Raw genomic sequence first — 22,654 nt, forward strand, 5'->3', positions numbered from 1 at the left:
TTGGAATAAGGCTATAACATAACAAAATGACATAACAAAATGTGGGAAAAGTGAAGCGCTGTGAATACTTTCTGGATGCACTGTATATATTATATATGTGTGTGTATATATATATATATATATATATATATATATATATATATATATATATATATATATATATATATATATATATATATATATATATATATATACACACACACACACATACATACACACATACATATAAGATCACTTTAGTGTAAGCATCATTGTAATTGTTAACTAATCATAAATGAGCTCTGCCCATTTCCCTGCTCTAAGCAAGCAGCCATGTAAGAGAGCTGCTGCTGCAACACAGAAGCCACATGGAGTTGCTGTAGTTGGACACAGGGCCTGGAAAGTCGCCATTCGGCTACTGGAAGCAGGAGTCATGGGAATGGCAGCAGATGCCCTGGAGCAAGGGCAGGGTCCCGGGAGAAGGCTGGGCTTTGGTTGGGAAATGTCCCACAATGGTAAGAACCTGTTTCAAAGATTCACACTAAACTAGCCAAGCATAGTGGATTTTTTTAATAATAATAATTTTATTGTTGCTAAAGAAGACCTTAAAAAGACCTACAAAAAGTGCAAAGACACAACCTTCTAGTCAGACCAGATTATAAGTAACTTCATAATAACTTCCTGGTTTAATATTTAGTTGTTAATCTTAAGGAATGTTATTCATTAACTCCTGCAGATTATTCAGTAACTATGCTGAAACTAAGATGATTAGTTTATAGTTATACGAGTTTGGATTAAGAGTTGGAAACCTTTGATAATTTCTTAGATTGTAAGTAATTATTGAGAATTTATGAAAAAAAAAGTTTAAAGACTTTTAACTCACTCTAGCATTGACAATAGAGTGAGTTAGGTCTCCTTAACCAGAGTAGCCTGATGAACACCATCATCAGTCACTTTATCTCCATAAAGCAGTGCACCTTTAAAGGAAACATCAGGATGCATATCACACCTGCGATAAAGATGCATGCCTAATACATTGACCTAACACACTGGACTTAGCTAATCAGCTAATGACCAAATCCTTCAAGAGTTAAAATGGGGTGCTAATGTTGCAGCTGTTTAAGGTTCTGACCTGATGTTGAGATAACATTGAGCTATTCAATCCCTGATCATGTGATATCCATCCATGCCTGAGACTTCATGATAGGCCATGCTCTCTGCACTTCATCCCACTCCACCTGTCAATCAGAGTGATTCTAACCAATCACAGGCATCTGCTGGGTATTTTCACTCATATTAGCAATTTCAAAACAAAAGACTACAAAGCATGTCCTTGTCCAAAAGAAGACAACTGAGCTATAAATAGTACAAAATGTGGAACTGTTTCATAGAAAACCTTATATACCCTTAAAAGAAACCAAGAGGATTATTAAGAATAAAGTTTCGTGTTTCTACAGTTTTGACCATTCAATATCATGTTAAAAAAAATGTGTTGGTTATGGTTTGTAAGCAATCTGTGGCAAATTGTGTTCAGATGGAAATGCTACTGGAACGATGACTTTCCATTCATGGAACCTTTGGACCAGAGATTCCAAAAAAATTAATCACAGAAAAAGGTCAGAAAGCAAACCCTGGCAATAACCAGAACCTTAACCATTCATAACTTTTCATATGAACTGGGTCATGCAGGTTTGCATGAATTTGAAACCAAGACATAATGTAGGGTGTGCTCCTGTTCAAGCAGAATAAAAACCTGGACCTTTGTGGCTGGTGTCTTTAAGACGAACCTCTGCTAAAGGGTATCAGTGCCTCCATGGATGCAGAATCTGAGGTGGACTGGCACACAGCGTCTCACCTCCTGCTGTAGTGAATGGACAAGCACAAATTGCGTCACCTCCTGCTGCTTGTGGACAGTCCTGTTTTAAACATCAGAAACTGCAGCTGGTGGATTGTCCCTGTTACCTCCTATCCCCAGGGGGTCAATCACAGTGAGCTGAGAACTAAACCATTGTTGCACAAAATAGAGATAGGACTGAACAATTTGGGGATATTGTTGACAATATATCATGTTTTTGTACCAATATCGGGGTGGCAATTTCATTTGCAGGGATTCTTTTCTTGAATTTAAGATCCAGGTCTGTATTCATGGTCCACATAATATCAAACATCCATTCCAAGTACAGAAGAAAGTTCTTACATTAAATCAGATATGTAATTTCTACTACTGTTTATTCCAAGACTGTTATTATAGAACTAATACAGTCTTTTATATTACAGAAAACAACAACGATAATTCATAAGAATCTTTACAACATTGCTAATAACAACATGCCAATTCACATTTGTTCTCTTCCTGAACACACCAGTTTATCAACTTATCATAAACTGCATCGTGTGTCTTAAGTGCTGGACAACAATGTTGACTGGCTGGTGTCTCCTTGATGACTGTTTCGAGAAGCCCTAAACTCCGAATCCAGGTTTAGTATTCCCACTGCTTTACTACACCCAGATCATCTCACCATCTTATCATCATCTTCAGCTCGTAATTATCAAGCCCTTCTTTCACTGAATAATCAGACAAAAAGAAAGAAAAACGCACGCCTTTGGCTCGACAAGAATGTGGATTGACACCACTGTAATATGCAATAGTGAAGAGCATTGTATGAAGAAGTGACCTCTGAAGATAGTGACAATAAAAACGTTAACAGTTTCAAGGTTGGGCATACTGAATTGTCAGATTATCGGGTCTCGAATTCAAGGTTGGGCATACAGAATTGTCAGATTGTAATATTATCCGAGCCTCTTCTTTCTAAGGGTGTCTATTCCGTCATCCTGTTTTGAGACCTTGGGCGTATGTTATCGAGGTTGCGTGACCCTGTGCGTTTTTAGGTTAAACACAGACACACACAGACACACACACAGACAGACAGACAGAGACACACACACACACACACACACACACACACACACACACACACACACACACACACACACACACACACATACACGTACACGTACGTACGTACGTCAGCAAGTTTCTCTCACCTGTGAGAGCACGCACGTAGCCACACTTGCCCTGCGCCGCGGCAAACAGAGCAAGTTTCACGCAGCATGATTAGACAAAGCCTGTCACGTCCGTGGTGTCCGGCGGACAATTATCTCCCACTTTCGTTATGTGACCGATACACAAGGAGCAGTTTTCTTGTGCGTTAAAGAACAAAGAGACTAACGTAATTTGTAAACATGAACATGCATTGCTGCAAATGCCCAAATGTTTCATCAGTAATTTATGTTTACCTCATTAACTAAAACATTTTTTTTTCCCAAGAATGCCATGTGAACTGCAAGAAAAGGAAACATCTCAAATAAAATACTTGCTTCCATGGATAGATCTGACGATGGCTTTATTACACCCGCGGTCTGCCTTCCCCCCATGGTGATTGGTAATCCGTCACCTAGATGCTGAGAATTAAACGAGTTCTCTCGTTCCATTCCGAACCTGAAAAACTCGGTGTACGATGTCAAACGGGGTATTATTTTACCTGCAGCAGGCTGCACATGCGACCTTTCAGGTGCTAACTCTAGTCACAAAAAAATAAAAAGATAAGCATATTTGTGGTCAACATTTTTTAATAAATTACAAAAGTGAGTTATCACATGTAGGCTACCTGTTTCGTACACTTGAATAAAAGGTAAAACAATACCAGGAGGACCCCTAGTATGCGTCAGACTGTTACATAGAGTAAAAGAAGCACTTATTTTGGCCAGATCTCTTGTTGACGCAGTTAAACTTTTCGATGGTTGCTGAGATATCTTAAACTTGTATACAATTATATTTAAACCTTTGGGAAGGTATGTTTAATGATTAAGATATTTCTGAAAACCCACAGAAAAAGGGTCTAAACGTTAATGTAAAAATATATAAACATGGTCTGTGCACAAAACTGTAAGTAAATAATACATAAAATCAGCACATGTGTAATGAGTGAATAATAATAAAAAGTCACATGTACAAACACCTAGCTTTGACAAACACGTGGATACAGTCTCTTTCTGTTCTGCGAAGCACAAGTAATCTTGAAAAAATACTGCATTACAAATGTCCCGCGGCTGACACGACCGAAGACTTGGTCTTTGTAAGTGCATTAATTTGCTGTAAGATGATGTAAGTGATGATACCACGCAACTGTAACAGTTTTGATCAACTTGTTTTTGGTATAAAACATACACAAAACGCAAAAAAAATATATAATGAAAGTATATATTAAAAGTTTAGTACAATGCAAATTATAAAAAATGTAATTGCACGATTCAATAGCAGTCCTGCTACTGCTCCGAGTAGCGTCTTTAAAATCTTTGTTGTGCATTTACTCTCATGACTTTGTATCCTTATTTACATTTAAGTCGGGCCTAATGTTTAGATGAACAGTTTCATCTTTATTTTTTAAAGATCAGCTAAGTGCATTGTGTATTAATACTGGTCCATGAGCTTGTTCGATCATTACAAGCTGCCATTTGCAAACATAACGAGTAATATAATAGTGTGTGTGTACGTGTGTGTGGGTGTGTGCGTGTTACACATACAAACCACCACCAGACACCCACACCACTTCATTGGGTCTCTTCACAGTTCAGTTATATATGCTGTGTATATATACACACTTGCAATTGCTTATACATACAGTAATATGATCTTATACAGTTCTGGCATCTCCTTACACGAAATGGGCTTCCCTGTTCTCAAAGTCCTGCACATGTCTGGCCCGGAGTCTCTGGTAGACTGGCTTAATTTGGCTCTGATCCCCCTCCTCTGGGCTGGAACTGGGAGACTGAGGAGGGGACAGAGGGCTTACGCGGTCAGCCTCTGCCTCGGGGCCATCCACCGAGACCTCCAGGCAGAACTCCTCCTCTTCTTCTTCCTCCTCCTCCTCCTCCTCTTCCTCCTCCTCTGCACTGTTCGTGCTTAATGCTGTTGTTTTTGCACAGGTGTCCACTGGTGCTCTGGCCTGGCTGCCTGGTGGTTTGTAGAAGGTTCCAGGAGGAGGCTGCAGGGTTCGGGGTGGTCTGAAGGCAGCAGGTGCGGGGCTGTAGTCAACAACGTTCCCCTCTCTGTGAAGAGTTGGTCCGAATCGCCCAGCAGCTACGCTGGGCTTGTTAGTGTAGATGGCTTTGACGCTGGTTTTGGCATACTCAGACAAGGAGTCCAGTGATGGAGATGTAGAAAGTGAGTTAGTGCAAGCTGCTTCGCTGTTTGCTGGAAGCTTGCCCACGATTGCAGCAGTCCGTGCAGTGATGTCATAATGCTTGTACTGCTTATCCCAAGTCCTGCGCAGAGTGTGTGTGTCAATGGAGGTATTCCTGTAGTGGCTCCTGGCCCTCACTCTGGGCTTCTCTTCTTCAGATACCTCTTCGATGGCAGGGTTGCAACCTCTGACCTCCATTTGGTGGGCAGAGTTGCGGGCATTGCGCTCGTCGACCCGGGTAGGGTTGAGGAGGCGCTCGGCTGGCATGCTGAGAGGGCGGGACACCATTTTGGGTCGTGGTGGGCGGAGCTGCACCCTGCTCATGTGGTTCCTCCTCCCCAGTCCAGGTGAGTTCTGTCCTTCAGGGACACTTGAGGACAGCAGTCCATTCAGGTTGTCTGAATCAACATCCACAACTACAAGAAAATCAAAATATCAGCACATTGTAGTCTTTCATAATAATAATTAGTTCTTGATTACACATTTTATCAACAACTAGATAGTAACTAACCCTAAACCTAGCTATTAAACCATTATGATAAGACTATTTATTAATGTATTAATATTTATTAACTACTATGATTTTTACTTAACTACATTGATATTAATATAAAACGTAGTTCCAAGCATGAGATTAATGAGAGTAATTGAGAAGTAAGGGGTTCAGCCTAACCTGGAGCAAAATCTTTCCCGTCTGTCCTTAATTTCACCTCCTTCACCTCCTCCAGGAGGTGGGTAGAAGGGATGACAGAGGAGTGCCTCTTATATGTCTTGGTGCACTGACGCTGCTATGGAGACACAGGAGAGCATGTGAGTCTGAACGTCTCTTTCTGAGAGTAGGACAGTCTCCGAGAACAGCACAGACATAGGGCCGCACGGGGCCATCTGATGGCTCAGGCCCATGCCTGGGGAACTGAAAAACACACCCCGCTGCTCCAACACACCTGCCTGAGCCCCAGAAGACCATGAAAGTACTGACTCAGCTGAAACAGACTGAGGCTGTGAAGCACTGCGGGCTGTTCATCTCTGCTGGGAATATTAATGTCTAGACCGTAATACTGACAGGTATGAATTTGCACCTTTAAGACATGGCATGTGCAAAGCAATCCTGAATTTGACACTAAGGATTTAAACAGAACCTTATAATGAATATGATAAAAATAAATACCACTATAAATACTGTGTGCTTACTGATGCTTTTTTGAGATACTGCAAGATGTACTGCATGTGGTGCATAATCTCAGGATTATAATCATAATTGTACACGTCACACAGCCCCTTGCAGTAATTAAAAGCAGCTAACCTCCTTAATGTCCACCAGGGACCTGGAGTGGCGGTTCAGTCGCTGCTCCTTTTCATTCGGAGTCAAGCGGGATTTGATGGGCAGGGGGGAGTTCTCCCCCGTGGGGGAGGTGGCTGGGAGGGGGCTCAGAGGAGTGTCGAAGATCATCACGTAATGTCTGATGAGAAGCTCGACAATCAGGGCCTGGTAGGGGTAGTCCACCAGTGAGGAGAGCGAGATGTCGGCATCTGTTTGCCGTGGCTTGATCAGCGTGGGGCCAAATATGATGCCCAAGTTGCTGGCCGTCATCTTGTTCTCCTCGGCCTTTTCTGTCACTCTGGTTAAAAGAGAGAAAAACAACAACGGATGTCACACTGTATCGCAAAAATCATCATTCATGCAATCATAACGCTTCTAAATTAACAATGTGATTCAAAATCTAAATCTCAACTGATCATTTCTGTAAACTCATAATTCTGACTATGGGATAATTCATTAGCACAAGGTACACTGCATTATTGTGTTCCAGAATTCTTGCACCATTGGGCTTGGAGTTCTGGGGACGGGGGTTGTTACCTCACCTGTGCAGGTGTTGCATGAGCAGCTGCAGTGTTTTGTAGTGGGCTACTGGCAACTGGCGCAGCAGGTCTTTGATCTTGAAGAGGACGCGGTTGAGCTCAACACTGATGGGAAGTGCCTCGGAAGCTGGACTTCCACAGGACGCCTCCATCTCATCCACAATAACGCTCTGACTCTCCTTCGCCAGTCCGATAAAGTCATTATAGTAACGGAACAGGATGAGAGGTTCTGGAAGCTACAGGGACAATATGGCAGGTACCTTTAATTTCATTTAGATGCTTATTTTATTTATGGAACAGCAGGCAATAGACCTTTGAGATTAATATCCATATAAATGAGTAATCAGAGTTTCATCTGTAGTGCAAGGTGAGCACTGCACATATAGACAGAGTCATATGGGTGTGCATGGCTACCTGGCGCAGGTACAGTTTGAGCACATTGCTGATGTCATGAGGGTAGAGATCAGACAGCTCCACCAAATCTTTGCCATTCTCAAAAGCTTGACATAGCTTTTCTACTCGTGATTTGGCCCCATTCACCCGGTAGATTCCCTGCAAAATCATCCAGATGACATTGCATGTAAACGTCTGTCTTGTGGTTAGACTGCACACACACTAGAAGTAGATCTCTGCCATGTGTCTGAAGTGCTTTCATGGCTGGGGGAACCTGCAGGTCAGAAGGCACACACCTTGATGCCGAGGGCTCTGTTCTCAATCTCAGACGTGCACTTCTTGATGATGAAGGGGATTCCATCAGGGCTGTTCCTTGCGGCCTGAGCGAAATCCACGGCAAACAGGTGGAGCTTCCCCTGCAGCTTCTTATGACCACACTGGATGGCCAGAGTCTCCAGACACTTCTTATGGCAGGCTAATGAACACTGAGGAAGGAGAGGAAGAAAGCTTAATATAATGTAGTATTTGCTTCCTTAAAAAAAATCTTGAGGAAAACATATAATGAATTATTGTTGTTTCAAGGGATGCAAAATTGGCAGGAATCAGGAAAAGACCAGTTTTTAAAGCAAGTACATTGAATAGATAATCTAATTTCATGTTCTCATAGATGAATGTGTATACCTCAAGAGAAATAAATCAGACTGATTTTTCTCATTTATAACTCAGAAATGTTGTAACCCTGTTTTGCCAGGTGTGAAAATATTTAAGTAACACAAGTATGTGTGTGTAGTGTGTGTGTAGTGTGTTTCTGGGATCTCTTACCTCCTCACACTCAGCACCATGAAACACCACCAGGCTGTCGCACTCTCTGCATTTCGATGGCGCTCGCAGTTTCCTCAGCTTGTGTGTTTGTGCTGCTTTTGACATCTGCGTGTTCCGGAAAGGTCCGGGAGAACTGGCTGTCTCTGTCACCATTTCACTCAGACCTGAGAAAGGCACTCAAACATTTTAACCATTTTCCCTTTCCAAGTACTCCAAACCCCTAAAACATGCCCAACAAACAAAACCAATAGATGTCAACATGCTTCTAATTCCACACATTCCTTGAGTTTGCATAAACAAAGAATCAATGCTTTGCGCCATGGCATGAGGAGACAGCATTCATGCATTTTTGCAGTCTGACAAAAAGTAACAGTATGTTGTGTTTAACTCAAGCAAACACTTTTCAAAACTAAGAGCTCACCATTATCAGAAGGAGAAGGGGGCTCTCTCTCATCCAGGTCATCTGCTGAAGACATGGTCCCCGTAGAAGGGGTCCGGGGAAGTCTCCTCTTAAAGTCCCCTAGAGCAGAGCAGAAGAGTCCCACTAAGAGCCTCATGCTTAACACAGTGCACACAGCCAGAGGTGTGTGTGTGTGTCTATGTTCTTGGCTAAAGCAGAGTTCTCAGAGCTAAAGTTCTCAGAGTTCTGTTTACCTATGAGTCTCTTCTGGGCTAAAGGACCAGTACTTCCACCTTTAAGGCCTTTCCCCCAGTCGGCTGTGTGCCGTGGGGCATGCCCCGCTTATGCTCCGCCTGACAGCCATTCACACCTATGATAACTCTAATGGGCACTTTCACAGCACGTATACAGCCATGGCAGCCTGATCAGATCTGATCAGCACCCAATTTGACATCTGAAAGTATCTTTCCTATAAGATCAACATATTTGCAGATCACTAAAACTAAAATATTATCAGCTACAAACAGCTTGGTCTTAATACCTAATCATCAGTGAGGCACAAAGCCTCTGTACAAGAACTATTTTTATCATAATTTAATACAGCATTTATAAAACAAAAACAAATGTTTAAAGAAAGTTGACTACAAAAAAACACATAAAAGAGTTTGCATATTATACATACTAACTTAAAAAAACCTTCAAACCTTCTGTGTATATCCTGAATATGAAATTCCATTGATTTGAATGAATTATGGGAAGGTCAGAGAAATGTTATTATGTTTGTGTTTGAGTTTACTATTGCCTTAGAAGTGTCATGAGCCTGGTGAGCTTCTGCTTAGGTGATTAGATATTAAGTGGAGGAGAGGCTGTTGCATGCTGACTAATAGATTTGGAAGATAAAAATAAAGCTCTAGTGTGTGTGTGTGTGTGTGTGTGTGTGTGTGTGTGTGTGTGTGTGTGTGTGTGTGTGTGTGTGTGTGTGTGTGTGTAGGTATTGCATACACCACCTGGACTGGCTGTAGGGGAGTCCATCGAGCGAGACTCACTACTGCCTCCTGCACTCTCTGAATCACTGCACATTCCCCCTCCTTGACTCCCCACTGCCCATGTTTTAAATGGAGTCTGGATCCGCAGAGCTGGGAAAACACATACACACACACACACACACACACACACACACACACACACACACATTAAGTATAAACAGTTTTTTAGAGTTTAACAGATAACCAGTTTTCAAAGGTACATGCTTATTAAATGTATCCAGCACAGCCTTTTACAAGACAGATCATCACATTTATCAGCAGGTAATTTCCATGGATAAGATTTGTGATATACATTTCAAATGCACCACAATTAGTATAATCTAATCACTATGGAATGACTTTAGCAGTTCCAGTGTATTTGGAACGTTTGGAATTTGCAGTGATTTGAAACTCAATGTCCTCAATCACAGCATGATAAATTGTAAGGACTGTAAAAGTCAACCATGCCCCAGAGAACCAGAAAAATGAACAAAGTAGTATTAGTTTTGTGGGTGATAAATATATGCTATAATAAATAAAGGGTATGAAATTGTAGGCAGGAGAAGGCTATACTTGAAGGTTAACTGAAGTCCTCATTGTAAATCATTGCATTACAGAGGTGGTACATACTCCTGTGGGGTCTAATCTGGTTGGATAAACTGGAGGGGCTGTACCTCAGTTGCAAAACCTCCCAACCCCCCCCACCACCACCACCAACTTCCATTCCATACTCTCTCACCACCTCCATTGTCGTGCCTCGAGTCGCTAACACATTTGTTTCAGCTCTCCCCCTTTATCAGAAACACGTTTATCAGGAAGGGAGCCAAAGCCCTGCCTCCGAGCCACAGATAGGATCTGAAGTCATTAGTAGGAATAACGGGTCAGGCACAGGATAATGACTGCTGTGCGTTCCCACTGATTCACTTAGTGGCATTCCAGAGGATGTCAGCCAATCCTCATTAGCATGGGATATACGGTGATCTAATTGAAAAACATCATTCGCCACTCTTTTTTTTTGAAGAGGGGTCAGCTGTGTGAAATCACTTGAAACCCAGCGCTCAACATGACCTTTAATAATGTGACACAGGAAAGCTTTAAAAAAAAACAAAACATTATATTCCAACAAGAAGCCCACCTAAGAGAACAAAAGGATTTTCTTCTAGGCTGTTAAACTGATTCCCTCTTAGGTACTTTCTTCTTGGCTGTTACACTGATTTCCTTTCCTAGGGATTCTCCACCATTATATCATACATTTTATCCTTATTCTATTATACGTGTAATGTTTGGTGCACTTTTTTTTATTATTATTATTATTATTCCTTACTATTTGTCCTACTGTGTTGGTCAACTATGCTACAAGGGACTAGCTGGAAAATATTTCACTGTGCTTTTATGTGTGAGCAAAACTGGAATGTGGTATAAAATAGGAATAAAATTGGAATGTGGTATAAAGTGGAAATAAAATGTGAATGTGGTATAACATGGGAATAACACAAGAATGTGATATTACCTTGAATATCGGTGCTGCTGTGGGAGCATCTCTCAGCAATCTTCCCTGCAGGTATAGGACCTTCCACTTCATCCAAGCTCAAGAAGTCTCCGGAAGTGCCAGATACCTGGGACAGGTTCCCTTGGGACGAATGGGTGATGCTCACGGACCTCTTGGTGAGCGGAGACCTGCAGGAGAGTGCCATGAAACACGGCCTTTACATCTGGATCTGGAGGTGCAGAGTTCAGAGTGCAGATCCCCAACATGCTTGCTTAACAGCTCCTTCCCATGGTGCACCTTAGGTACAGTCCTAACTTGCAGTATTTTGGTCCTTTTAGCACTCTGTTACCAGTACCTGCCCTCATAGTTCACCCATAGTCTCACTCAGCTTTGATTTCAGCTGCACTGTATTCAAGCTTACTGGTGTAAAGCTGTATGTCACTGCATCACACACTGGGGAAATTAAAATTGAGCTCAAGGCAGTGTATGGGAGCTACAGATAACCAAAGCTTCCAGAAGAGACCACAAAAATGCTGGGTGGTTTTTTAGCACCTTTGACACTAGATCAGTGTGACTGTAGAATGTAACAGGACTGTCAGCTATGTGACTTTCAGTTCCACTGCAGTGCAGGCCTTGCTCTACAACCACACGTCAGAATCACTTCACTCCTCTCGTTTATTTTGCTTTTCCCACGGGCCCTTTGACTGAAGCACAGGGCAGCTTTCTGTCTTCTGCGCTCTCTCTGTCTGCCTGTGAATCACACCGCTGACTTTCCAAGGCCCTACAACAAAGGGCTTTCAAATGAATATGTTAACAGGCCCCAGTTACAGCTGCAAGCCCATGGGCAGAGCTACAAACCCTGCAGATCAGCTGCCACTCAGTGCTGAGATTCACACATTAACTTTAGCTGCTTGAGACTTCCGGCCACACAGGGTTCAAGAGTAAAAACACAACTCTCTCCTGCCTTCAGCCAGAAGCTGAATAACACAACCCTCTTTCACTGTCTCTTTCTGAAAATTCATATTTTTGTTCTCTCTCATTCTGTCCTTCACTATCATTACCTCAGTAAAGCCCTGTGGGTGTTTGCTCAATTGCATTATATTCTCTACAACTCTGTATCTCCCTCTCTCTCTCCCTCCATCTATACTTTTCTTTCCCTTCCTCCCTCATTCCTTCCCACCCCTCCTTTACCACCATAAACTTTAAGAATTGGAGGAAACAGTTGAACCACAGACAGTGTTTACAGCAATGCTTTTTGCTTGTGTGCACATTTTGGAAGCTTTGTAGATTTAACTACAAGAGTGTTACACTTGTGCAGACCTAAATTGATCCACTTCCTCTTTTCCTCTGAAACTGTATAATCATATTCAGAAGCTGAACTGTTGTTATTCTTTGATACTCAAGTTTATCTGTACCAGTACTGGGTATAAATAATTTCTGAGTAGAGAGGACAATGCTTCAGTAAGTGGTTCTGGTTAAGAGAATTCTCCAAATCATTGCAGAGTCCCATCCTGCATTCTGACTCCCAGCTAGATGGAAGAGAGTCTTACCCTGCATTCTGAGTCCCAGCTAGATGGAAGGTGAAGGACTCTGCTCTGCTCCTGTCCGAGGCAAGGCCCCTTACGAACTCTGTGTAGCGCTGCCCTGGCTCGTAGAGTTTCGCGCTTTCACACAGAGTCTGATTGTTCACAGGCAGGGACACCACCTGAGCTTGCTGCATCTGGAACCAGTTCACTGTCACCTGGTCAACACACAGCATCCATCAGGCAATCTGGTCACCAAAACAAGCATGGACCGAAAAGATCCACACCCCATGAAGGACAAGACCACAGTTCTGACAGACAAACAGAGAAGTAATTATATATCTTGAAAGCTGAAGCCATCAATCTTAGAGAACCAACCTGACTGAAAGGGAAATAATAAAACATCCACCATGTTGTTTGTTTGTGTGTGTGTGTGTATGTGTGTGTGTGTGTGTGTGTGTGTGTGTGTGTGTGTGTGTGTGTGTGTGTGTGTGTGTAGCGTAACTCACTGCTTTCAAAGTTAGATCACACTGAAAGATAATGGCGCGAAGCTGAGCGAGGATGGCACTTTTGGCATTGGCCAGTTCCACTCGCTTGGTGCCCACATCCGAAATGCAGTGCTTGTAATGTTCTTGAGCTTCCTCCGCCTGTAAGACAGCTATCTGTGAGACACACAGCATACACTCACAGACACACACACTACCACCCAAACCATGGACTGGTTCCTTTTTTGTTACTTCCCCTGTATCTGAAAAGGATCTGCCATGAAGGCATGACAAGGTCAGAATTTACTTAGAAGCAGAAGAAAAACTGAGCACAATGATGTGGAAAAAAATCTGCATGGGGACAAGCAGGTAAAAGCACTCACGCACAAGCACAGACACACACGCATGGACACACGTGTATGTGCTTTTGTGTGTGTGTGTGTGTGTGTGTGTGTGCATGCTTGGTGGGCAAAGACCTTCTGAAGTGCTTCATCCTCCAGGCGTCGTCTCTTCTCCAGCTGTTTTCCTCCTGTGCCCAGTAGCTCATCCTCAGCACGGCTGGTACAGCATCGCGCTCGCTCATACTCCTCCTGCCTCTGGTCTCTCAGGACCCGGGCCTTCTTCAGAGCACTCTCAGCTTCATGCTGAACACACACACACACACATGCAAAATGTAAACAGAAAACTACAACAGTTCTTGTGTGTGTGTGTGTGTGTGTGTGTGTGTGTGTGTGTGTGTGTGTGTGTGTGTGTGTGTGTGCATGTGTGCATGATGTGTCTGTTTTTCATTGCTTGTAAACAGAGAACAGAATGTAAACAGAAAACAACAACAGCTCACCTTTATAAAAACCTTAACAACCTACCAAAACTGGAACATCTAATACACACCCACACAAAAGCACACACACATACACAAAATGTAAAAAGAAAACAACAACAGCAACTCTCCATTATAAAAGCCTTAACCTTCCCAAACTGGAATATCCAAACCTGCACACACACACACACACACACACACACACAAAATAAAAAAATACAAACACACATACACAAATACAGCCTGAGCCTGCTTGCATTACACACATGCCTATAGTGTAGTAGCTTGTGTTTAACTTGCATTTTAGTATTAGCTACTATTGCGTTTCTACGGGAGGTCTTTAAGCCAAAAGTCTCAAACCTAGATTCAACCTCAAATTACACTGAATGTAATAATGACAGATAAAAAACAAACACACACAAAAAAAACCCAGTAGTTTGTTTCTATCATGTATTACACCAATAAACACTGTATGAAATGGCAAAAGGAAGCCCCCTGTTACATGTAGGTGGTATACCAAAACCTTTGCCCTTAGCTTTGAGTAATTACTAACAGATCATCCCAACAATTCCAGCCACAGATCAGAAGCAGCCTTGGTTTGCGTTTTCATAAGGATAAGGGAAAGCGCCTCCTAAATCCTGGAATAACCCTCACATTCCAGGTATCCAGGAAAACTCCAGGACCATGAAGTATTATCACAAAATTACAGCAAGTTTCTAACTGCACTGAAACTCAAAACTTCAAAACATAAAAATTAGAGTTTTCTTCCTGCTGCCAGCTATTTGCTTTATGGTTGGCTTTAGGCAACCTTCAGAAACATGGATTAAAGGAATTAAAATTAGGATAAAGAATTTTCACCATTTTCTTCTGTTCTCTCTGCCATTGCTCCTTCACCTCCTTCCTCAGTTTATCCAACTCGTTCTTCCGTGCCAGGAGCGGCTGAAGACAGACACACACAAACCCGCACACGCACACACACACACACCCCCACCAGACACACACATGACTCAGGTCTGCAATCCTTCAAAAGAGCGAATGTATTGTGTGTGTGTGTGTGTGTGTGTGTGTGTGTGTGTGTGTGTGTGTGTGTGTGTGTGTGTGTGTGTGTGTGTGTGTGTGTGTGTGTGTGTGTGTGTGTGAAATGACTTGAGTTGTTCTGCATACCTGCATGAATTTATTGGTCTGGAGGGAAGAAGCTGTATGTAGCAGGACCTGGCTGTACTCCAGATCGTTGGCAAAGGCTGACATGTAGATATCCCTGAACGGCATATGCTCCTGTTCAGCAAGTCATAACAAACGTATTATGTTTATGAAATGCCCTGCAGAATGAATATTCTCTGAACAGTTGCTTTCAGCAAAAAGGTTTCAAAAACAAAAGCTGGTAATTTTGTCAGATTTAGAAACAGTATTTTCTTCATGAAATCACCTGCTGACTTGCTAGAGCCTTTGCGGATTCCGCCATTTTGGCCAGGCTTTTGGCGCTCTCCATATCTGGAAGGCAACAGGACGGTTAGACAACAGTCCTACGTCTAACAGGGCACACCAAAGCCCTGCAGGACTCGGGATGCTTGCGTAAAGGCAGAAACTTTACAGGATAAGTTATCTTCCAGTACTCAGTCTGATTCCCGATGTACAGAGCCAAAGCCTAGCTGTTAAAATGGCAACAGTACGTGTAGAAAGCAGAGCAGTGACCAACAGAAGCTGATTCACTCCTGCACTCCACCACTTTTACCAAGGCCAAAGCGCCATCAGCATTTATGCCCTGTGTCCATTCATCACTGCCAGCAGTATTCAGGTTTCCTAGTTTCTTAGTTCAATGAATGCTTTATATTTTATTGTCTTTTATTGTACTATACTGTATATATATTGAACCAGTACTGTACTGAATCTTAGAACAGGTCTGTTAAGTAAGTATTCAATACCGTAACAGTATTCTGTATTCTATGACCCTCATTCATCCATCACTGCTGAGTTATAGTGCTATTAAAGATATTTTAACATAAACTGCTGTACAGTTTTCACTGTACAAAGAGTGACAACATGTTAATGACATATAAATCTGAACTATTTCAGAGGGAAAAAAAAGGTTTTTTGGTTATGGCTCTGCAGGTGTTGAGCAGGTGAGCAGGTATATTCAGATCCAGCACAGGTTCCTCACCCATATTAAGTCGCTTGTCAACCCAGGTCAGCAGCTCCTTTGTGTACTTAGACCAGGCTTTTGCATAGAGAAGAGCTGACTCCACCCCACTGTCACACTCCAGGAGCACACTGTCCAACTCCTCCAACCGCACAGGTGGAGAGGGACCTGAAACCAAGGTCATGTGCACGTATGTACACATGTATACACACACACACACACACACACACACAAGCACATACATACCAGTCAGGGTCACACAAAATAACCTGCACACAAGCACCTGCCAGACTATATGTATTTGTGTGTGTGTGTGTGTGTACACATGTATGTGTTTGAATTTAGGTTGTGTATTACCAGGCTCTAGCAGTAAGCTGACAGTACACTGCCTGAGCAGGGATTTCAAATGACAGAAGTGCGAAGGAGACAGAGGTGTGAAATGGAGTTCATGCATAAATATGCAAGCACAATAACCCTGGAATCCAGCAGTGAAATGAAACCCATCAACAAAACACAGAGAGATATGTGTGTTACAGGATATGTGTGAGATTTAGAGTGTCTGTACAGGCTGGATGGTGTCACATTTACAAAAGAAAAAAAAAAGAAAATTAGAAAATAACTGCCAATAATCACAAAAAAAAACCTTTCTAATACTTGAGACCATTACACCAAAATACATAATATTATTAACAATAAATAAAACGAAGTGCTACTTATGAACACGTTTGCATAAATGGTGGTTATTACTGCGGTATGTTTACACAACTGGTGATTATTGGCACTCATTGTTAACAAAGCCTGCATTCATGATCAAATGGTTCTGCACACCGGTGTTGATCAGCCATGTCTCACCTGGAGGGTCGTCACTCTCTGGAACACATCTCCCAGACTCCACCGACAGGTTCTCCGACGACTGAGGGACGAGACAGACAGGCAGGTGAGAGAAGGTAAGACAGTGGGAAAGGAAAGACAGGTGCACCATCGACCCAACCAAATCAGTTGGGCACTGGGGCTGGGTCTGCTCGTCTGCTATGGAACAGGTCCTCTGCACGTTTGTGTTTTCCGCTCTAACACACCTGATTCAGCTCACAAAGAACTTGTTAAGGATCTCGTTCAGTCAGACTGGTTAGGTTAGGGAATGGATTGAAAAATGGCTAACTGTATACACCGTGGTTAGGAACCACTGCTGTACACAAACAAAACATTACATGGTATCGGCATAAAAAAACTGGTCCAGTATAACTCAGTGCAGAGCTGACATTCCAACCAGATCGACCATCTTCTATAGCCAAATCTCCCTGTCACTCTCCTCTCAAACTGATGTCGTCCTCCAACACTCATGCAGGAGGCAGACAGCACGGTGTGTTCCACAGCTCCACTGTTTGGGAAAAGAAACCCCATGACTGCGTCTGTTGTGTGCGTGATACGAGGGGTGGAAGGAGGGGACTTACCCTACTCCTGCGGGTCTGGGCACGCCCCAGTGAAGATCCGCTCTCTACATCACCCATAAGGAAGTCAGATACTCTGAGAGACAGAGAAAGAAGCACAATAATGCTATTCAACATGAATAAAATCACGTGCTCGCACACTCACATACAAACATGCTCACATGCGCTTCCACACGCATGCGCACACAGACATACACACACAGACACACACACACAGCTGACTCATAGAGAAATCTATGCTCTCTGCAGCTGCTAGAGATCTTTTACAAGACTGACCTAATGGAGGACGCTACCCAACAATCTGAACAAACAGTGGAAAGCCTCATTAAAGCGGAACTCACACATTGCCGAAGGTGAAGGCCAGCGTATCTATGGATGAGTAGATCTCCCCAAAGAGCTCCTGTCTGCTATCTTCATTGACCTCCTTGAAATTCACACCTGCCAAACATGAAAGAGTGGTAGGCGTTGGTGCACTTAACAAAAAATGGCACGGGATGACCATACATGAGCGCTCTTGCTATGGTAACTGCTACAAACACACACATACATAGACACACACATTTCCATGAAATACAGAACACAAGACATAAGTCTGACAAATGTTCAGTACCATAAAACTCCAAACCAAAGCACATTCTCAGTCATTTCAAACTTTTTTTTTAATATCAAGGTTACTGTTAAAATTCTGTTTTCTTAAAATTCTTTTTGGACTGGTCAGTAGTAGTACATGTGAAATATGCAAAAATAGGAGAAGTGAATCTGACAGTGCCAACTCCAAGCAGAGTGAGGAGAGTAAATATATGGCTGGCTCAGTAATCTCCCAAAACGTTTCCTGTGCTGGGTCTCTGCACCGTCACAGGTGGGGGAGGGGAGCCCGCAGGGGTGAAAACACAAGGGTAAGTAAGCTGTAATCAGCCCCCACCCCTCCACAATAAACTTCCTGTCAAACTCCACACAGCAAAAATAAACAGGTGGAAAAGCGGCAGACGCAACCATCCACACTGACGCCATCAACATTCCAGCCAGCCTCAATCCTGCCTAGACTTCACCTCTGGGATCTGTAGGAAACAAAGTGGTCTTGGCTGAAACCACCACCCTCTTTCTTGTCACTACCTACCCTCAAACATGAGAAGACAGCAAAGGATCTGTTCCTACTGCAGTTTACCATGAAAAGTACAGGAAACAAGAAACTCTGTCCGTGAGTGTAAACACAGCCTTAGCGAGAACTTCCTGTCTGAACTGCAGCTCAGGATTATCATCTACAAACTCTGTTTTAAAGTGTCTCCAAAATTTCAGGGACTTACCCACCGCAACGCTTCCCATCCAGCCCAGACACCCCAAACACTCAGCGCAGAGGTTTCAGACACCAGCAGGTTCCTTATGCAGTCTAGACAGGGGTAGCGCTTTACTCAGGATTTTTGAAAATGTTGTTCTCTCCTTTAGAATAAGAAGCTGATAAGGCATTCAGTCCAGCTGTGGTAACAGTAGAGACAGATGGTGAGTCCTGAAAACAGCTGCTCAAAAAACTTCCAGATGCAAGATGGATGCACCTTGGGTGATACCATTAAACGGTATCATTCCATTAAACGGTAACGATACCATTAGATGTGTGAATCCTGGTTGTATCTGGAGCTTTAGCTACTTTGGTTTGTGAAACTCTGGTTGGCAGTCACGTCCCCTTTCCAACAACGACACCCCCCCTCCCCCGACAGGACATCCTGAAGTTCACGAGAACACAATGGCAGTGCTCTCTAACCACTCACACTCCAACCGTGGAAATTACATCACCACACAAAAATGGCATTGTTTTTCCTTTTTTCTCTTTCTTCTATCTGAGAAACCGTACTAGAGCACAGGCCGCTAATCACTCTACCACCTAGTCACAGGACACACCCCATCAAAACAGACACTGACGGATCAAAATGTTTTGGGGGCACCTGTTAGGATGGGAAGAAGAAATAACCATCACTGAAGATCCTAGGAGTGTGTACATTGGGTCTCTGAGTCCAATTTCCTGTGCCTGAAAATCCACAGCACTGCAATTTAGTGGCAAAATTATCAAATCATAACAAACCCATGAATCGTCTGATTAAAGGCTTAGTAACTAACCAAGAAAAGTCAGACCGGAAGATTCAGTGAATTAACTCAGGAATATTCTGTGATCAACTGAAGCAAATGAATAAACTGAGCTGAATATACTGAACAGTTCAGTCAGATGAATCATATAAGCTGAACCTGACCTATTAGGCTAGAGGAAAGCACAGTCTTCTGGTTATAGTGTTAGAATGCAGGAAACAAGCAGGACTAATTTAGTGTGAACAGGAATCAGACATATATCTAGAATGGTGTTTTCAAAAATCCTCACTTCAAGGAGCAAGCCACTTTAAATGTGGGCTGGACATTTCAGTAACTACACCTGTCGACAGTGCTGAAACCCCTCCCCTTCATTAAATATCGAACACTCACTGGCACAAATAATCTGAAGTGCCTTAGTGAATATACTCTGAAGCATGCAGGGATTCACCCAAAGAATCAACTTCCCTTTTTTCATATTTCAGGAAGTGTAAATGCCCAGATGCCCTCTTGTGGGCTAACGGAAGGCTTGGCTGTGCTGGTAGACTGACGCTGGTCTGTCCAGAGGTCATTATAAAAAATACAATACTAAACAAAACCAAACCACTTCTTCTGCTGGCCAGCTCTGAGGAAACCCACATGATCAACACAGGAATCACAGCTCAGAACATTTCCACCATTGTGCATAAAAGTGCCATAGCCTTCTCAAGAACAACAAGAGAAAGCAAAGAGTGTCACAGTGTCAAAGAAAAAAGAGGGAGAATGTCCATCTGTCGTCTTTGTTCAAGAAAAACCAAGAGGCTCTTTATTTCCACAGAGCAGTACACTGTGTGCTGTGATGGGTAAACAGGGTGCGTGAGGTCCTGACTTTATCCATTTCAACAGCAGAGCTCACAGTTCCCATTAGCAACCCAAACAGCAGGAACATGGGAAATGGGATCATACAGTCACACTGTGCCCACCCCTGGCCAGGCTGGCCACACCTTCTGCTGGCCACACCCCTTCTGACCACACCTCCTTTTTGGCCCAGCCACTGTTGTGCATCCTCGTAGCCTCACAATCTTGGCCAACAAGGGCTCTGATCTAACATGCTGTTTCCCAGACCTGGAAGATCACTGCATGGCACTGTTTATCTTGCTCACGAACAACCTGACTGATACAATACATACATCTGCACCAGTTAATGACTGATGACCCAGCCCTTTATAAGTTTAAAACGGGTGCACAAGGCAAAGCACTGAAACCAGGCCTGTGACTAAGCAGCACTGCTCCAGTGTCCATCCTGCTCCCAACACACATGACTCAACTGATCAATGGCCAAGCCCTTTGATGAGGCTAAACACTAAACTCCTTGGATCTCCATCTGGGGGCTCTGATTTGGTTCGATAACCTTCACAGATATAGAAGAGTAGATTGCAAATGTGTGTGCATCTCTCTCTCTCTCTCTCTCTCTCTCTCTCTCTCTCTCTCTCTGTGTTTGTGTGTGTGTGTGTGTAACTAAGTCTGTCAGTGAGTACATGATCATTTACATGGTCAAGCACTGAATTCCAGCCCTCTAGTGGTGAAAGATGGAAATGCATACAAATTTCAAAAATGGACTGCTTAGAAATGTTAGAAGTGCCTGTTGGATCAATTTCATTGTAATCCATGGAGCTGCATGGTGCAAAAAGCAGAGGAAGGGCACATAAGAGAACAGTAATGAAATGGAGGACACGCAAGGTTTGGTTGTGTGAACTCTGTCTGGTTCTGGTCACCGTGGATGTTAATATTAAGCTAGCCAGCCAGTCAGTTATCTTGGAGACAGGTTTACACAGGGATATCACATGACCCCCTGTGGGCCCAACTGTCAAAACAGGCCAAAAGCAAATCAATAAGGCGCATGGTGAGGGTCACCATGCAGATGGGGCCCTGCTGCTGACAGAGGGCAAGAGAACCTAGCAAACACCACCTTTTACTTTAGTAGGGAGAATAATCATTTGAATGGCATCAGGCAAAGAGAAAGGAGCAGAGAAGAAACAGGCCCTTCTACGACACGCATGCACGCTCACGTGCTTGTACACTCACACGCGTACCGTGTCAGAGTTTCTCTTCCACTCTCCAGGCCTGCCACAGGCTGCTAGGGTTTCTGCACAGCGTTCTGTTGGCAGACATATCCTCCTAGCCTGCTAGCCTTCATACTTGTCATCACCCTGGCTAATCATTCCACAAGTGATGCTAATCAGCTAACTGCAACTCCCAGACAACAGATGCAAACAGAACATTTTCTCTCCAGACCTCCGGATCTCAGCAGGACCCCAAAAACTCCGGAAACCGTGGCTAAGGACACCACAATGAGACTGAGGGCTTTTATATTTGCATCCGATCAGCGCGGCGCTATTATGTTTGGGGCCCTGTAAATGCCCTTGATGACAGTGTCAGGTACAAAATTACCAGCCTGTGAATGAGTGACATTTTAATACAGTGGAGCTCCACTCAGGGAGCTAAAGACCTGTTAATCATATCAAGGAATGTATAGAAGACAGTGAACGAAAAACTGCAACATGAGCAGGCATGAAGTAAAAAGAGCAAAAGAGGGAGACAGAGAAAGAGATGGTCAGGAACAGCTGACCTTTAACCTTTGCGATGACTGTTCCAGCTGCACTGAGGATGTCCACAGAGTTCAGTGTTGGGTGTGTGCCAATCACAGACTTCAGCACACGCAACAGCTCCCCCAGACGCTCATGAACCACCCGGTGAAGGCAGTCTTGGTGCTCTGTGGAGCACACACACACACACAGTGAGCAAAATCAATCCTTTTGAATAGGAGTGTGGTAAAGCATTAGTCATTCATTGAACAGCTACTTTGCTTAAGCCTTACCACACAAGCATAACAATAAACTAAAAGTCTGAGACACACACACACACACACAAATGCAATAACTCTTAAGTGGTACTCTGACAGAATATTGGTCATTTATTTG

General features: G+C 43.2%; 1 protein-coding gene across 4 annotated transcripts in view; it reads right to left on the minus strand.

Annotated features, from left to right (window-relative positions):
* Positions 1–3,591: 3,591 nt before the first annotated feature.
* arhgap29a (Rho GTPase activating protein 29a) overlaps positions 3,592–22,654 on the minus strand; it is a 34,841-nt gene continuing 15,778 nt past the window's right edge. The window contains exons 3-23 of one of the 4 annotated variants that reach the window (XM_035530680.1): positions 22,303–22,446; positions 17,963–18,059; positions 17,625–17,697; positions 17,026–17,086; positions 16,195–16,341; positions 15,463–15,527; positions 15,201–15,311; positions 14,895–14,975; positions 13,696–13,863; positions 13,244–13,381; positions 12,762–12,952; positions 11,233–11,399; positions 9,705–9,833; positions 8,719–8,817; positions 8,298–8,461; positions 7,772–7,960; positions 7,497–7,634; positions 7,086–7,318; positions 6,526–6,841; positions 5,896–6,010; positions 3,592–5,638 (exon numbers count right to left, since the gene is read on the minus strand). In XM_035530680.1, the coding sequence (XP_035386573.1) occupies positions 4,695–5,638; positions 5,896–6,010; positions 6,526–6,841; positions 7,086–7,318; positions 7,497–7,634; positions 7,772–7,960; positions 8,298–8,461; positions 8,719–8,817; positions 9,705–9,833; positions 11,233–11,399; positions 12,762–12,952; positions 13,244–13,381; positions 13,696–13,863; positions 14,895–14,975; positions 15,201–15,311; positions 15,463–15,527; positions 16,195–16,341; positions 17,026–17,086; positions 17,625–17,697; positions 17,963–18,059; positions 22,303–22,446 (3,770 nt within the window). In that variant the 3' untranslated portion in view covers positions 3,592–4,694. Of the gene's footprint in view, positions 5,639–5,895; positions 6,011–6,525; positions 6,842–7,085; positions 7,319–7,496; positions 7,635–7,771; positions 7,961–8,297; positions 8,462–8,718; positions 8,818–9,704; positions 9,834–11,232; positions 11,400–12,761; positions 12,953–13,243; positions 13,382–13,695; positions 13,864–14,894; positions 14,976–15,200; positions 15,312–15,462; positions 15,528–16,194; positions 16,342–17,025; positions 17,087–17,624; positions 17,698–17,962; positions 18,060–18,925; positions 19,283–22,302; positions 22,447–22,654 lie in introns of those variants that run through there. The other 3 variants (XM_035530683.1, XM_035530682.1, XM_035530681.1) reach the window with 3 other exon arrangements.

This window comes from Electrophorus electricus, chromosome 10 (genome assembly GCF_013358815.1).
Source record: "Electrophorus electricus isolate fEleEle1 chromosome 10, fEleEle1.pri, whole genome shotgun sequence".
NCBI classification, from domain to species: domain Eukaryota; kingdom Metazoa; phylum Chordata; class Actinopteri; order Gymnotiformes; family Gymnotidae; genus Electrophorus; species Electrophorus electricus.